This window comes from Astatotilapia calliptera, chromosome 8 (genome assembly GCF_900246225.1).
Source record: "Astatotilapia calliptera chromosome 8, fAstCal1.2, whole genome shotgun sequence".
NCBI lineage: Eukaryota > Metazoa > Chordata > Actinopteri > Cichliformes > Cichlidae > Astatotilapia > Astatotilapia calliptera.
The window spans coordinates 14,670,899-14,689,016 of NC_039309.1; the positions used below are offsets into that span (position 1 = coordinate 14,670,899).

Sequence of the window (18,118 nt, forward strand, 5' to 3'; positions counted from 1 at the left end):
TCTTTCTATACTAATGGCAGAGCTCCTGCCTTAAAGCATTAAATGCAATGAAAAGCATGCCACAAGCAAACTAGTCAGACATACGGACATGAGTGCAGGTTTTGCGGCTTTGGGGTGGATTTTATGGCCACAAATTAAGTGTCCGCTAGTGACAGTTTTACTTACCTTGCACGTCCAGCGACTTAAAGATAACGCTGAGAGACAAAAATCAACAAGGTACTAATAAATGCTGTTAGACATGGCTGACAAAGTGAGAACCATGTCAGTGGCTGTCAGGACCCATTAAAGTTTATCCACCTTCCATGTAACAGAGCATAATTCATGCTACAGTCTGGAGAAGCCTTCATTAATAACTTTGCAATTTCACTTTATTCTCCGAGTTCTCCGAGTCAAGAACTTTGTAATAAATCTTAATCTGAAACCAGGAACAGTTAAGCTAAAAGAGAAACACGATCTCTAACATTTATCCCTGCATAGTAGCAAATGGGAACGTCACTTCTTATTTTCTTTTCCAAACTAAGGTTAGATGTTGGACAATAAATATATGTTTTTTTTTTCTTTTTGCACCTGTTCTTCAGTGTGACAAGATGTGCACCACCTCATTACAGCTCTGAAGTGAGCCAGAAGGGCCTGGAAAAAAAGCAACTGAAGGAAACAGTGAGGTTAATGAGCTGAAACAATTATACTAAGACCTAAAGGTGTGCGATCACCCACTTGCGCTGGAGCTCTGTCACCTTATGATGTATTACTTCTGTTTTTATGTAATAAAGAAGATTGAACTCTCACTTGGTTTCTGCAACAACAGCTGCCAAGAACACAGAAGTGTGTTCCTCCTTTTTTTAAGATGCTTGTAATCAGGGCATCTGAAATGCAGCTGCTACTCTCTGAGACGTCTTCGTTAAACAACTGCGACTTAATGGTTCAATCATTAATTTGAAGTTGCGTTCAGAAACGGTAAAGCTCAAGGTGTTTGAGTTTTTGTTGCAGTTTGCTGGCATCTATTTTCATGGCTTACGGCAACTCTCCAGATCTTTCCCCTTGGGGAAATCTCCCTGTATGTAATAATGAAAAGCCTGCAGAGTCAGGGGAAACAACTCGTCTCTCCTGTTTCTTCTTAATGAGCACAGCAATGAGACTCTATCGACTCCACAAATAACAATTAGAAGTGCATTAAAAAATTGCTTTTCAAGGTTATTTGATGACAACTAAATGTTAAGCAGAGAGTGAGCCAGGCCAGTTTTTTTTGTTTGTTTATTTGTTTTTCAACCAAATTTTCAGATCAGATTCCCCTGATATACATGGCACTTAATATTTGTGTGTACGTGTAAAATATGCGCAAGTTTATTTTGCTTATGTATTGGTTTTTCATAGCTCCATACCCCTGTGGGACTGATTTACAGGGTATTTTTTTCAGGGTTTGCATTTCTGCTTCATATATATACAGTAGAAGCTTGTTGCTAATGGAGCCTAGCTGTATTCTTCCACAGCAGTAAGCTGTCACTGGAAATAGTCGCTCAGAACGTCTGTTTTTTTGTCCTAACCTTGCTCCATACCAAACCCTGGGGAATTGCAGGGCTGTATAGCATTGTCACATCTGCTACACTGACCAGGCTGCTAATGGACTCCCGCTCTTCCCGATTGAGGAGGACAGGGCAGGAAAGAACACCAGGAGACGAGACAGGATGAATCGGAAAACTTGATTTCTGAGACGCTCATCTCCGCTGACACATCGAGCCGTTTGGCTTGTCCAGCGTATTTCATCTTCCACTCAATTGCTTCATAATCACATTCTCTTTTGGCGTTACTCACATATTATGTATAATCGCTCAGTCCCTTACTGGCATTGATAGTGTCGCCCAGCTTCCTTTTGTTCCATTATGATCAATTGTTCTGTGTTTTGAGGAGGCCATTAATCTTCCATTGCCCACTCCGCTCCAAATTGCCCTCTTTGTTTATTTTCTCCTTCTCCCAAATGAATTCCCCTCAGTGTAATTCTGCAATAGAAAAAAGTATGCTTTTAAAGCCAGCGTTGCTTGTTGTGCATTAGACAGTCGGGCCAGTCTTAGGAGGTTGTGCGAAGTCAATTAAGTGGTATCTATAGGATGAAAGGGCACAGAGTTGGAATGCATCACTGTTGCATAGCTCTAGCTAATACTCTGGTGCACTTTTTTCACCCAAGCCTGAACCAAATGAGGCGTTTAGGTGTATGTGTGTGTGGCTGCATGCGCATGGCAATCGGTTCTCTAGGGTCCTTAGAGGGTTTCCACCTTTCCACCAGCTGACACCAAAAATACTGCGAGCAGGCAACGATTTTGACAAGTCACAGCTAAACAAGTGTGTGAAATGTGGGTGTTGATGAGCTCCCGTTTGATTCTGCTCACCTTTCCATTTCAGCGCCTTTTTCTTTCTGAACTCATCCCAGCAGAAGTGTCTGGGTGGTAGTAATACAGGCATGTAGGTAGCTTTTATATAAGCATAAGTATTAACCGTTTTTTTCTCCAAACGTCCACTTCTAACATACTCTATCAGCTATTCCACCATTTCTTGTATTCATGGATCACTGTCATATTACAGGCCATAACTGACTTTGTAAATGGGGTAATAGTGAGCGATAGTCACAGTCCAAAAATGTATGGTTATAACTCAAAGTGGAGTCAGATTAACAGCTCCTCTAGAACAAATGGTTCTCGCTAAGCTCTGGGCCCAGGTAGCTCTTCATAATGTTAAGACCTATTTAGCTAATTTGGCTTCACCTAAGAACGTGGACAGAGTCAAGAGTTTCTGTGTTTTTCCAATGAGCCAAGCAGGAACTGAGGGCGAGGTATTAAAAGATACGCCTGTCCCATTGTTGTAAACAGTCCACATGTGTAAATATGTACCTTCTCTTAATCAGAGCACTCCCACAGGATGACTGCTCTAGGGGTGCCACGTGGTCTGCAGCGACACATTCCCCCCTTCATTCTCCCCTCTGTGTGCTGCTTTTTGTTTCATCCTGTTAACATTGACAGTGTCTTAAAAACATCCTCTAGATGAAGTGAAGGTTAAAGCCAGAGTGCATATATTATGTTTAGAACGTAAATAAAATGCTCTGGGTGGCAGAGGGTTGTGCTGATGGAGGCTGACCAACAGCACAGTGTTTAACAGGAAGGTATTTTGTGGACTCTTTGGCTCCTGGTCCCAACTCCCCGGGGGGATCTAGGAAGCCACCTTGAGAACCACTGACTTTCAATTTTCTTTGCACAGAGTCCAGTAAAAACACAATTTATCTCACTGTACTAAAAGGAAGGTCAAGGTCACAGTAAAATAGCATCGGCGAACTCGGCATTAACCTTTAAGCCTGTATTTGGTGACAAAGGGGAGAAAGAAGAATCACAATTTTCTGCGGGACAGAAAAACCATCTGCAGGCAGTGTTGTAACTGAACTTCCAAGGTTTACATCTCCTGTGAGCAAACAAATGTATAACGATCGTTCCACATGCTGAATGCTGTTACTTTATCTATTAAAGTGTGCATTACATTAGAGCAGTGTGCGCTCACTGATTCGTCCTACAGCTGTGAGGGAGTAATTTGCTCAGTTGCTACAGACTTTTCTTTAGAGGCACTGTGACTTTTTTTGTTTGTTTTCTGTCCCACTTTTCTCATCCTACATAAAACATGTGAATTAGACCTCAGAGGACATGCATGCCCCCCCTCCCCGTCACAATTTCAGCAGCTTCTCCTTCATAAGCACTGTGACTTTCACCTCGCCGCTAAAGATCATTTCCTTCTTTCCTTCTTTTCAATTTACGTTCGCACAATAAAGATGTTAATGCTCCTTTGTATTGCAAACACTTTATATTAGTTTAGTTGTGTGATACACACACACACACAGACGCACAGCAGTTCTCCTTCAGTTACATTCTGTAAGTATCGAGGAACACAAAAAACTAAATACCTCTCGGTCTGTAGTTCAGGCTGTGTTGCTCCTTGTTGTATCCGTAGTGACCTCCTTCATAAACCACAAAGAGAGTAAAAAGGGACCAGGATTAAAGAAATGAGAGAAAGATCCAGTCAGTAAAACATAGATGAGGGGAAAAAATGAAAAAGTGATTTGCCTTTTTCTCTTTCAAAATCACATTTTCAAGCCTTCTAGTCTTTAAATATGCATCGGTATGAGCCAGCCCGAGCCCCTGTATTGTGCAGCTTCCCTTTCTCTTTTTCATTCACACACACACAAACACACACACTCTTTCACCTACTCTATGCCCTGGTATAGCTTCTCTCTTCCCCTCCCTCTCTCCGTGTTGCACACACATTCATGCACTCCCTCTCCAGCATTGCATACTCTCTTTCTGTCTTACTTCAGCTGCTAGATTGATCTGTCTCTCCTCCATTCTCCTTCCTCTCTGTGTACCCACTCTTCACCATCTGTCAGTTGTTCTCACTCTCCCTCTCCCTCTCTTTTTTCATACCCAAGTGCTCTTCTGTTCAATTATCCCCAATTTTCTTCATTATTCTGCCTCATTCTTTCAGTTTTTCACGGTCCAACCACCTCTCTGGTGCTCCATAGCTCCTCTCCTATTATGTCAGCCAATTTATCAATCAGATACACTCACGTCACTGATTTCCACCTTTTATCTGTCCCACACACAATCTGGCCATGGGTTTGCACACTGCACAGCTCCCTTTGTCTCCTTGATGCTGAAAGGTCATAAAAAAATAGCAAAAAAATCTGTTTGTGTTTGGGAACTTTCCAGTGATAAATATAGCAGGCATGCTGCCTTGTTTTAGCAGGTTTGCAACTATATGTGGAGCATTTACCAACCAGTCAAGCGCTGTGATAACCACTGGTGTTCGACTTTGAAGACTCTGTGAGGGCTGGTGCATCTTTGTGTTGTTTTCTCAGCTGTCTTGCCGTTTATTCTTTAGAGCCGTTTGGTGCTGGCACTTCCCTGATCCCAGTACAGTGGACGTGTTAGCCTTTTCTACAATCGGAATATTCAAAGAAAATTAAAAGTGGTTACCTTGAATTACCTAATAAACCTGAAATTCATTACTTTAACAGGTTAAGAAACTGCTAGTTTATGTTCACACAGTACTTCACTGTGATGGCTGCAGTTACAGCCCCACAGTGGTAATATCAGTGTTACAGTAGAGGCTTACACATAACGCTATTTAAGTTTCCCCTTTATCTTGATTAGGTAGGTCTGTGTCAGCTTTTGAGTAGAGGACTGTTACATTGCCCTCTTTTATGGGCACAAGATTTTGATTTTTATGTCAGATTTAACCAAGTTTGTTATGGAGTTAAATGTTAAATAAAAAAACTTTAACCTCTACCTGACTTTCCTTCACTGCTTGGTCCGTCACATTCACAGTGAAAAGGCTTTTATGTACTTCTTATTCTAAAATACAGAGATGGAAATGTCTTATTTGCTGTCATGACTGAAATTTAAAAACAAATCTTTTATGACATGTTTGAAAATGGCATCAACACCTACCTGATTATAAGAGATTGGGAAGACATGGTAACGCTTCTCCTGGGAATAATGCTGCCACTATCAAACAATCTTTACTTTAAATTTACTCAAAAAGGAAGAGTTGGTTAAATCCTACTAAACTTTTCATCTCTTTTCACCATCCATGCTCCAAAACCCTAAAAATTATAACAGCAGTTGTTTTTGTCATTACTGATATCGTTTTAATTTCTACATGGCTAATATTTGACTTTTGAAAAGACCAGCACTCTCGGAAATAATACTTTATAAAGGTAAAAAGATGGACTGTTATCAGTGTCCTTTAACAAGAAAACAAATAAGATAATGACACCTGCAAGAAAACAACAAAAAAAAAACATGCCAAAGGTAGCAAACATGTGCCCACAATCAGCATCATTACACACTTCTACAAAAACACTATCAACACAACAGTACACAACAATATTAAAACCACTGGGATATGATGAATCAGAATCAGAATACGTTATTAATCCCAGAGGAAATTATGTGGTCACAGTCGTTCCAAGACAATAAGAAGATGTCGGTGTCGATTCTCAGTCATCCAGCTCATGGTAGGAGATTGGAAAGAAAATGACTGAACGTCTTGGAAATTATTGGAAAAATAAACAAAAACCCGTGTTTTCACTAAAGTTATCAGACACTGGAAAATTCATTCTGTAACTAAATGAAAAGAGCAGCTTAACAGTTCTTCTTCATTCAAGTCTTTGTGGCTTTGTGTGCCGTACAAATCCAATATGCTTCAGTTTGTAGCAATAATGTTTTTCATTTACGGCCTCTTTTAAGAGCAGGTATCATGTCTATAATATAAATAAAGTGAATTACAATTACAATGGGCACAATTTAAACACAGAAAAATGCCATTTGGGAACCTAGATATGAAAGCTAAAGAAGTCTGGGAAGAATTATGGCAATCAGCCCTGATGAATGTATCTCCCGCTCTTAAAACCTTTGTTTGCAAAAAATGGGCAAATTCTTAAACAAGTCGGCAAATAAAATCTGAGTTTACTGACACATACTGTCTTTTAAACCCTTTAAATAAAGGGGAAAACATGAGTGTCTGTATTATGGATATAGTATTTGAATTTTGAAAACATCATGCATTTATTTACCTTTGTTAGTATTTAAAATTTCCTTGAATATATATATAAAAAAGGATGTTGCAGTCAGGAGAGAGACCCTGCCTGCCAGTCCAAGCCGAGGTCTGTGGGTACACAAAGGAAACCGTTAATGATCATTAATTATCTACAAGTCTGTCAGTGATCAAAGTTTCTTTGAAGTGAACGAAACATGCCGCAGTCTCATCGGCGGTGACACTGGGCTTTTAGGGAGGGACTGCTGTAAAAGAAAGAATTTTGATAATTGTTTTATAATCGTCATAACTAACATTAATCACCCAGCGCTAAGGCAGGTTAGGTCAGGTGTGGCCTGGCTTATTAGTTACAGAAATGTTGAATTCCTCCCTTTTCTGACGTCATAAAAGGTTGTCGGGGTAGGTTTTTCAGACATTTTTGGACAAGCTCACAAACTGAAGCGAAATCTAATTTTCCAGAGATGATAATTAAAAGTCTCCCAGTTCTGTTGATGGTGACATTGCGTGTAAATTTCCAAAGACCCCACCAGGCCACTAGTTTCTGGTGACGTCTGCTTGTTTGTGACACGCTCAAGGTGTGGTTGCGTCACTCTGCGTCCCACTGGGAATCGAGTCAGTATCCTTACATGGCACAGCATCTCCCATGACAGCTACATGTCACCTGCTGCAAGGGCAGGCTGCCAGCAGAGGAAAGGTAAACACTCAGAAGCAGAGCAGCAGCGGCTTCCAGTTGCTTCTGACATTAACCCACAGCCAGCCTGCACCCACATTTCCTGTGCATGACCTACCCACTGAAGCAAAAGATGACATGAACTCTTCACTCACTAAACAGCAAAAGTTGCAAGACTGCTGTCTTCACGAGGTAATAAAAAAAAGATAAATTAGGAAATGATATATTCCATGCTCTAATGTCAGATAAGTAACTTTATATAACAAGTATCTTTCAGTGAATAGCGTTTATGCTTTTGGAGTGTTTGAGTGAAAAGACTGTCCTGAGGCTTGCTTTATGGCAGCTTTTAGAGCCCATCAAAGAGACGGATGGAGGAAGCAAAGCTCGGCTGAAATACATTAATGTGCACAACAGTACCCTCTGCTAAGAGGAGATGGAGATGAATCCTGCCATATCCAGCCTCTTAAGGACAACATGACACCTGCATTGTTACCCCTGATAAGAGCTCTAGTCGTTGCTCTGCTTTAATGGTGCGCCACTCCATAGTGCATATTCACCACACTTTTCATCCTACCTTGATGCTTACACTGCTTTTGCCACCCAATGTCCTTTTTTTGTCTTTTTTAATGAGAAACTAGCTTTCTTCCTGCTTTCTGTGTTAACCCTCTCAAGCAAGGAGAGAAAAGTGGGTCATGGGCAGATGGAGCGTACAGTAGTAAGAACATGCCGGGTAGATTTTTATTTATTTATTTTCCTGTGTGTTTTAGTGAATTCAGCTTTTTTTGTAGACGTGGAATCAAAAAGGCAAAAAAAGAGAAAAGAGGAAGGATGAGAGACAAAATATTGATCTATGAATCTTAAGCTGTGAAGCACTTTGAATCGCTGGTTTGGTGTAAAAAAAAAAATTCAAGTCACAGTTTCTGTGTGAATGAACTGAAACGCTACAAACCCAACTGCATTCATGTTAGCCTAAGAATAAAAATCCCATTTTATGAGTTCTGCACTCACAAACTTAGACTGATTTGCATATTCACAGCCCTAAATGCAGTTATTCACTCTTAAAATTAAATAGTTTTTTATATATTTATTGGAGAAGTGCTTAGCATAAAGACATTCAGTAAAAACAGGCTCAGATCTGGCTTAAGGCCCCATTCATGTGTTATTCTCAAGGAAAACTGATGCAGTGCTGGGCTCTGGTGGCCAATTAAAGTAACTGAAATACTGCATACATTTCTTTAAGTTATCAGAATAATGTGAAAGAAACAGGCGAAAAGGAAAGCAGTAGAAACAAGTTGTCTTTTAAAAAAGGATTAGGCTTTCTATCTCTTCCGCTTTTTTAAATCTATTTCTAAATAGATTAAAAAAAAAAAGAAAAACCTGTAAACTGTGTTTAAATTCTTGGAAACAAAAACAGAAGAGGAGAAACTGCACATTGTCAGTTTTTAAGGCAGACAAATCCACTTCTTATTTTGTTAGTTCTTTATTTCAGCTTTGCCTCCATAAGGGGAAGTTGTTTTGGTTGTTTTTTTTTAAACTAGCCCTGAGTTAGCTGTTACATTAGGCCATGGGTGATCTAACACGTAAAACCCACAGTGTCCTGATGTGACCTGCGCATATAAAGTCACCAACTGTCATGTAACTATTTGACCTGAAGATTATTTCCAGTTAAAGTTTTTAGTGCTACAATGCAGTTTTTAAACCTGAAATGGGGAACTCTAGGTTTGCGTTAACTTAGTGTGGTCACCATGACCTTTTTATTTCTTTTTGATTTGCATCATGTTGTGGTAGCAACAGCAGTACAGCTCATCTCACCGTGTTTCTGTTCTCAGTCTTTATAAGGGTTTGCAACAGTTTGAACTGGTGAGAAACTGCAACAGCTTCCCCTGAATTTCTCAGAACTGCTTCATGAAGACCAAATACTGAGCAGAAGGTCAGTTCTGAACACTTATACTGCAATGCTGGAAGAAACAAAACAAAAACTAAGAGGAAAAGCCCCTATTCTAACAACTTTCATGAGGCAACCTCTTCAGAAATTGCAAAACACTGAATGCATCATATATCTTAATAGGCTGACAAGGCTACCAAAGTGTTGCTCAAGATAAACACAATGAGGTAGCAAATAAAGAAAAATAAGAGAAACAAGGGTAACATGTTTAGTGTGTGACTCTCCTTTGAAGATAGCTAAATTTAAATACAATTGAGGGAGGATAGAGTTAACCGATACACACTCTACTACTCATATAACTCAGGCCACTGGTAAACCACACCATAGCGCTTTTCTTTTACTCTACCAGACTCAAAGCACTTTATACAACTTGCCTCAATCACACGAGCACTTTTTTTTCTATATCTATGCAACAATCAGTATATCAAATTTTAACATGGAAAAATTGGAGCAGCCAGAGACTGAATCACCAAGCTCCTGAGCTACAGCCACCCGAGATGGTGGTGAGTGGTCAGAAGGCTCTCTGATGTGGACTGATAGAAGATGGGCTGTAAGTGATGAGGGAGGGGAGTGTGCAAATAATATGAGATGCCTGTGGTCCATGTGAGGTCAGCCAAGATGTGAACAGCAAGGAATTGTAAAGGTCTCTACTACTGCAGAGTGCTTAGTGTGCATTCATTTCTTGAAGTCCATTTTTTTTTGTGAAGAAACAAAGAACTCTCTTTGAGTCTGATTATGATATTTAAACAGAGATTCACTCAGGTTGTTAGTTGTTGATGAGATTGAGTTGTGTTGTTTCACATATCGGCTGGTTGGAAAAATAAAAGCGCCGCACATTCTCTTAGGTCTGTTGCTCACTCTGCCCAGGAATTCCTGTATTTAGTTTGGAAGTCCAGAATCCTGCAGCTCAGTGTTGCTCACCAACTCATACAGTTGACTTGTACCAGACTGATCCCATTATGTGGTAGATTTAATTTAATTCACTCCAAAATAAATAAATAAATAAAATCCCCATAAATTGTAAGATGTAAATTGTAAATGTAAAGCAAAAGCCTCGGGTTTATTCTTCGGTCTGCACATCTTTGCTATTATTCCAGGAATTTCAAACAGAAGCCAGTAGTTTTCATCTCTGCCAAAAGGGGACTTTACCTCAGAATGACTCGCATCATCAGTCCAGTTATGATTATTAATCACAGAATTTAGACCTGAAAGCTCTTGCTGAGACATTATAGCTTTCCTTGCTTTATAACTTTATCTGTGACTCGTAATGAAATGAAGAGCTTCTCTATAGCAGTGCTCAAGTCACAGATTTGAAATCTTGATCGACTTTTTTTTCAATCTGGTTTTGGTATTTTGACTGTTTTTGCTTTTGCTTTCTACAGCTTGTCTCTTACCCTTTATACCGCACTTTGTCACTAACGGTACTAACTACTAGACAAATACAGCATCCTATATGTTTAGTTGACACTTGGGTGCATCTGCTGCAAAACAAACACGACAGCAACAAAAACAGGAGGAACTTTTTTAAATTTGATATTTTCTACAAAGAACAATAACGTGCCACTGTACCTTTCACATGACAAAAAAAACTAATTTTTGTGATAAACCCACTTATTTTTGTGTTGTACTATAATTTAAACTACATTTTAAGAATTGTCTTATCTAGGAAAGTGAGCTCAGTTACTTATGTGATTCTTCTGTGAACAAAATCTGTAAAAAAAATGAATTCTGTACAAACAAAATATGAAATATGGAAAGGCCTTTATGAAAAGAAGAACTAACCAACTAAATAAATAAATAAAATGGCGCACTTGAGTGGTTTAGCTTCAGGTGTTCTTCACCGTTATATGAGGTAAGCATGTATGTTCAATACCTTTAGTGTCCCCAGAGCCCTCTCCTGCATTATCACAGGAAAGCTTTCGGAGTGCTAAAACTTTCCCACCCTTCAAAGTTCCCAAGCTCCTCTCTTTTAGCTTACTGGAACAGTTTTATCACTTGTGTGAAGAAAACTGCCGCAATCATTCCCGTTTTTCTCTGTCCGTAGCATTATAGGACAAAATACTGCGGAGGAGGAAAACTGAGGAAAAATCTAAGTCAAAAGCTGAAGTATACTAAGATGATTAGATAGTTTTTAAAAAACTAGTTTTCCTCCACTACTATTATGCATGGCCCTCCCTCAACTTCCTCAACATGACTCATTAAGGGAAGCAGCCAGTTAGTCACTTGTCACTCCTCCGTGACTGAGTTAAAGTGAAGCTTCTCTTGCCCGTAGTACCTTTGATCATGGCGAGTGGAAAGCATTTGCTGCTCATTGCAGGTAAGAAAGCCAGCTGAGACATGATGCAGGACTTTTGTTTTTGTTGTATTACGCAAACATAGCTGGGAATTATTTTTATAACTTTGCAATTGTAATTTCTTAAACTTGAGAAAAAAATTAAAAACTGTACTGCAGTTAGCATTTAAGTAACAGGAGTTATCTATTATTCATTATATAAAAAATATTTGACAGTTTCGCTGGAGTTATTTAATTTGAAGAAAAAAGCTTTGTGAGTTATGACAAATGATTTTATGAAGCAGTATGATGTTTATGAAGGAGTATTAGGACCACATTAAGAAAAAAGATATATTATTGATCATTTTGAGAAAAAAGTCAAGATGTATAGTTAAGAGTTGTTGTTTCTAGACAAAGTGCCATGACTGAGTATTAGGACCACATTAAGAAAAAAATGATTAAAGTCAAAAATCTAATTTGAGACAAAAGTTGCATTGTGGAAATTCCAGCGGCTTTATCAAGGAGAATTCTCCTCTTAATGAATCGGGTTTTATGTGTAACAAGGACAGATTTTATTTCTCTTTGCGCACATAAACACAGTCTGGTGATCGGTTTAAGGACGTCGAAAACATGGTGCAGAAAGCTGCGTGTGGTCAGACGGAAAACCACACAAACGTAGAAGAGTGAATTTGTACAAAATGAAATGACTGGTAATGGACAGATGCAAGGAAACAGGACTGATGGTTACACCGTCACACAATAAAGATGTTGTCTCACATTAATTTGTTTCACTCATCTAAACAAGGTATTTCTCCACGATTCGACTTTTTCTCAAAATGATGAATAATATTATTTTTTCTTAACGTGTTGGATAAATGTAAAGTTAATCTTTCATACATATGCAGGCAGTTAAGCAGATATTTGACAAATATTATTTCCATCCATTCACTTGTCCAATTCAGGGTTACAGCGGCCTTTGCATACTCAGCTGTCAAATGGGAGAAAGGAGGGGGGGGGCACTAAACAGGTCACCAGTCTATCAACTAAAATGTTATATTTACAACACCCAGTGTCTCATAATTACAGCTGAATTGAACAAATACTAATTTATACTTAATTTTAAAAATTCTTAATCCTAACCGCAGTAATTTTAGGTTACTCTGAGTCACAAATGTATTTTTTTTATTTAAAAAATAGTCCGTGAACCACTAAGTTACTTCATATTTGTTGAAATAATTCCACTGAACATGCTCTTGTATTCTCCTTTGTTTTAACAGTGCCAGTACCTGCTCAATGTCACACAGATAAAAATCTCATTTGGTGGTAAATTTGTTCAAATTAAAAAGCACTTTTTTGCTCTTTTGTTACAGTGTTGCCACTCATGGTAAGATGTCAAAAACCACAAGGTAATCCATGTTCACTTACTTCTAAAAATGTCACTTGTACACGCTGTACTGCATTTATTGCCCTTTATTATTTGCTCAGTATGCGCAACAGTGTATTTGTAGTTTTTCTCAGAAGGGCTACACAAATACTTGATTGCATTTCTTCTTTTTCTCTCGTTTTTTAGTTTTGATGGTACCTGCATTTAAAATGGCCTTCATTGGGGATACAGTTTACTTAAAATGCAATCCAAGTGCGAGCTCAGTGACATGGCACAAACCTAATGCTGAGACAATCGACGGACAAGACACTTTGAAAGTGGAAATTAAAAACTCAAACGACGGAGGCCCTTATTGGTGCGAGATCAGTAGGACAAAGAGTGACCCTGTTTCAGTCAATGTCATGGGTGAATTCACAATCAACACATATTAGAGCTCAAACTTCCACAGATCTAAAGGTAAATTCACAATTCACACATAATAATGAGATGATTTTCTTTATTTGTCCTGCAGAATCTGGTCTCAGCGCTTCACTCACCATTGAGACAGGCTATCAGAACATGTGGAAGGGAGGTGCAGTTATCCTGAAGCTTGAAAATAAGGATGGTCTGAAAGGGTGGATTTGCTGGGTGTGCAGGGGTGGAGAAAGTCTAAAAATGGTTTCACTGAAATTGGAGGGCGTCAATAACAGTATGGTGTTTCAAACTGCTGACCTCAATGTCGATGAGACTATTTACTGGTGTACGGATAAGGGTCGAACTCACAGAAGTAACCAAGTAATTCTCACCACCTCTGGTAAGCATATTTTTCATTACGTCTTCAGTTTTATTGAAATGAAGTTAATGGGAGTACAACGAGGAGACTCATGACTATTAGATTTATATATTTTCTGTTCCCACAGATCCATGGAAGCTTCCAAAACCACCTAAGACGGAGGGGAAGTTGGGGATGGTGTTGGGAATATTGTTGGTATTGGTGGGGATGTTGGTGGTGATAGTGGTGGTAGGTTTACGACGTAGGAGAAGAAGTGACGGAGGTGAGTAGCATTTTTTTGTTTCTTTGGATTGTTTACTGTTTTTTAGGTATGGTAACAGTCACTGTATTCATACCACACTGCATGCCGTACTTTTCTCAGGGCGGATTTATGAGGATGTGGCACTGAGATCAAAAGAGCGAGGTGATGACAAGTATGAAACTCTGGAGAAGGCATCTGGGAGGGAGCGAGAGTACGACACCCTTGCAGGAGCATCAGGCGGAGAGCCGAAAGGTGGCGAATATGAACCACTGAAGAAAGGCGAAATGAAAGAGGGGGTATACCACACTTTAGGGGCGGAAGGGGCGGCGGGTGGAGAGGGTGGATACGAAGCACTGAAGAAAGGCGAAATGAAAGAGGGGGTATACCACACGTTAGGGGCGGAAGGAGCAGCAGGTGGAGAGGGTGGATACGAAGCACTGAAGAAAGGCGAAATAAAAGAGCAGGTATACCACACTTTAGGGGTGGAGGGTGCAGCAGGCGGAGAGGGTGGATATGAAGCAGTAGGGAAGAAGGATAAGCCCAGTGAGTCTGCAACAGCGGGCGAATGAATAAAAAAGGCGCTGCGCCACTGCAGGAGAAACAGGTTTAATGCTGCAAACCTAAACCATGCAGATGTGTTGATCTCGATCTCAAAGTTAAGATTCCTTGATTTGAATGAATGTTTAAGAAATCTGACAAACTCCAGGAGTCTTTCAGGCGTGAAAGTGTCAATACAGATTGACAATCAATAATAAGTAATGAAAATAAATCTGTGAGAGACTGTAGGGAACAGCTAGAGTGAGGTTTTTACAATAACAATTTTTTCAATGGCAGGGAGAAATGTTTCTAATATATTAATTAAATCAAATGATACAGAGTAAAATTTCAGCAAAATCCAAAAGAGCAGCAAACACTTTGTGACACCAAGTCAACAAACAAGCAACACATCCACACTTTACATTCAGTTTAATGTCTACAAATAATCTGCTTTATTAACTGATCGTGTCCTTCAGCTTTGATGCTACAAGCTAATATTTGCAGTGCTCACTAGCGTTTCTGCTTACATCATTGCACATTATTAATTCATCTAGTTTAGGCATTATCACATGATTTAGATTTCTCCATCATATTTTTACTGTACTGTATAATGAGCATTTCTGAAAGCTGTGTTTTTCTTTGTGATATATACAGAAATATAAATAAATTAGCTCATCAGGAATGGGATAAATATTTTGCACTGTGAGATTCCTTTTAGCACTTAAGCCACTTTCTTAATTGATACTATGTAATATTTTGACAGGTCAATATCAGATAAACTGTTTTACAAAAATGGTATCATCATTTTTTGAGTATGGAAGCTACAGCCTGAGAGTACAGGCAACAGTGAGTCAAGCTCCACGGTCAGTTTTGAATTTTTTTTTAAACTATTCCTCGTACAAAAATGAATCATCTTCACACCATTATTTGTCTTTTTAAAGTCATGCTGATTATAACGGATCAGCCTGTTGTCATGTTGCTGAATTTCTATTTTGAAGGCAACGCGATTGAAGTACTTTGTGTTTCTCGTCTTTTATCGGTTTCCACCATTTAGTATAAATCAGTTAATCACAAATTTATGCTCAGTGTAAACGAACCCTTGCTTAGCGTCCTATATTCAACCATTTAATATCAATAACATTTTTCTCTCAATAAAATCACACATACAACGCAGATGTATTGTGGCTAAATGTGTTGCAACCAGTAAATTGAGATGCTATTTGACCGGTTTTATTGACATTGTTTTATTTCTTTTTCTCTTCTGAAATGCTGGAATGAGACATTAAGATTTTTTTTTTTTTTCATTTTGAGTCGTGTTAAAAGGAAAAAAAGTTTTGCCTTTACGGGATTTTTTTTTTGTTTTGGAAACGTTTTGCATTTGCTTTCAGGGTTTTTTGTTGTTGTTTTTGTACATACGGTAGATTATTTAATATTCTGTGCTGAAAGACTGTACACGATTCAAGATTCAAAGATTTAAAGCGTTTATTGTCATGTGTGTAAAGAAAAAGCATTTCTCTGTACAATGAAATTCTTTCTCTGCTGTCCACACGCAGATGCTGGTTAATATGTACAAATAGCTAAAAAACAAATAGCAGGAATAAAGGCTTGAGATAATATTATTACTACAAAGATGTTTTGTGTCATTTTTTATTCATTTATGTCCTGCAGTGTCTCCTGTGCTACAGTATGAGGCTGCTAGTCTAAGTGTCACAGTCCTGGGTCTGTGACCCAGTGTTTTGTGTATTTTTATTGTAATTTTTAGTTTCTAGTATTTAATATAAGTTTAGTTCAGTGCCTCTGAGTTTTTTCTATGGATTTCCTGTTTTACTTTGAAGGTCTGTGTCTTATGTTGATGTTTCTAGTTTTGTGTCCCATCAGTTAATTTGTATCAGCTGTGTCCCCCATCTGGTCTCATTCCCTCGTGTTCTTCTTGTATTTATTGTCTGTATTTTCATATGTTCAGCGTTGCGTCGTACCACCGTATCTGCCTCTGTGTTCTGTTCCCGTGTTATTTCAGTTTTAGTACTCTGCTAGCAATAAAGCTGAGGTTCTGTTAAGTTAACTTCTGCCTCCATGACTTCTGCACTTTGCTTCTTTTCCTGACTACCTGCACACAGACCATGACACTAAGGCTGGGAGGAATATAATTCATAGCTTTGAAACTTTGAGGTTTTAAAATAAAAGCACAATATGTAAAATAGCCTTATGTAATTATCTAACATGTTCAGCTTTAGTCATGGTGTTTATGTGATTGTGTTTAAGTGATAAGGATGAACACACCCATCTGTGATAAATTACAGCTGTTACAGTTTCTCAGCTGAACAGTTAGTGTTTTCAGTTTTAACACAGGACCGAAACTACTTTTTATCTGTGTCTTCACATGGAATATGAAAAATGCATTTGTTTAAAGATGGCAAAACAATTTCTGTAACGATGTGTTTTGGACAGACAACCAGAGAGAAGATGTTTGTCCCCTATCGAACACAGCCCTAACCCCTGTAATGTAAAGTGATGTAATGTGGGGTCTGAGCCACACAGGTTATTTGAACCAGGATCCAATTTGCAGTCATGTGAAAACTTTACCAATTGTCAAGCACGGAGGTGGAGGGGTAATGATTTAGGCTTGTTTTGAAGCCGCAGAGAACGGACAACTTGCAGCCAGTGAGTTGACACTTCAAGTTACTGCTGCTTGAGATTCTACAAACTACTGAAAAATAGGGTGTTGCTTATTTAACACACTGCTTCTGCATTTCTTACTGGTTGTGCTAAATAAAATGTGAACGATGGTAATATGCTATGTCATGTTTTGTCGTTGTTTGTGGTTTGAAAACTTAGAATGTATTGCTGTGATCATAGAGGAAATCTACAGTAGTTCCAGTAATGGTTTTATACACACACACACACACACACACAAGATATTTGATTTCAATAGAAAGCTAATGCTGACCCTTTACTGTCATAATTTTTTTTTAGGTCTTCAGGCTCTCTTAAGTCCATTCTTTACTGTGTCCTTTGCCTCTGCACAACATTCATTCTGGCATGCAATAGGGCAAGTAAATTACACCGGATGCAGTGCTGCTTATCAGGTATCATATACTGTATAATATGTTATATGTTCAATCACAAATGGATGCATGATGATACCACTGATTTTAGAGACCCCAAGGCTTTGTGCTTCTTACCGGCTGTGCCGTCAAAATCTATTTTTCCGCTTCATTTCCAAATGCTCACAGTTAAGCTCAGTGATCAATATTCTGTCTGGGATGGAGCAGGGCATTAGGGGTAACATGAAACCAAGGGTCAGGAATGTTTAAGACCTGCATACTTAGTGTCTGAATCATGCATGAAACAGAGCTGACATGGAGAAAACAGATGTTTTGTTTTACAGTGGAGTACAAATCAGGCGTAATAATGAACTTATAGCGAGACGTACTCTGTACCGTCTGATATGAAAGGTTAAAACATTAAAATGGCAGCAATGCATAAGGGTAAACTGCCAAATATAAAGATTTGTGACTACTGTGGAAGCTATCACCTCTAAGCTTTATTCTTCAGTATTTTTCCACATTCCTTTACACATAGATTTAGTTTATAATTAAGAACAGAACATTTACCAATAAATGAATGAAAAATGACAGAAATAGTAAAAATCCTAACATTTAATATCAATCCTATCAGTAAACAGTACCATCCCATTACTAGTTAATGACTA

General features: G+C 38.7%; 2 protein-coding genes across 5 annotated transcripts in view; one reads left to right on the forward strand and one right to left on the reverse strand.

Moving 5' to 3' along the window:
* LOC113028520 (SH3 and multiple ankyrin repeat domains protein 3-like) overlaps positions 1 to 4,261 on the reverse strand; it is a 47,396-nt gene extending 43,135 nt beyond the window's left edge. For all 4 annotated transcript variants that reach the window (XM_026178856.1, XM_026178857.1, XM_026178853.1 and 1 more), the window contains exon 1: positions 3,935 to 4,261. The gene's annotated coding sequence lies outside the window, so the exon portion shown is untranslated. The remainder of the gene's footprint in view (positions 1 to 3,934) is intronic.
* A 7,189-nt stretch (positions 4,262 to 11,450) lies between these two features.
* Positions 11,451 to 15,681, forward strand: LOC113027841 (uncharacterized). The gene is made up of 6 exons (XM_026177662.1): positions 11,451 to 11,517; positions 12,843 to 12,878; positions 13,043 to 13,261; positions 13,368 to 13,649; positions 13,756 to 13,890; positions 13,990 to 15,681. Exons 1-6 carry the CDS (start codon positions 11,484 to 11,486, stop codon positions 14,436 to 14,438), a joined length of 1,155 nt encoding a protein of 384 aa, XP_026033447.1. The 5' UTR covers positions 11,451 to 11,483; the 3' UTR covers positions 14,439 to 15,681.
* Positions 15,682 to 18,118: the final 2,437 nt, after the last annotated feature.

Bases quoted from the DNA above. Each gene is read 5' to 3' on its own strand.
- LOC113027841 (XM_026177662.1), top strand. From the start codon at position 11,484: ATGGCGAGTGGAAAGCATTTGCTGCTCATTGCAG. The intron at 11,518-12,842 runs GTAAGAAAGCCA...CTTTTGTTACAG, and splicing joins GCATTTGCTGCTCATTGCAG to TGTTGCCACTCATGGTAAGA. The intron at 13,891-13,989 runs GTGAGTAGCATT...TACTTTTCTCAG, and splicing joins TAGGAGAAGAAGTGACGGAG to GGCGGATTTATGAGGATGTG.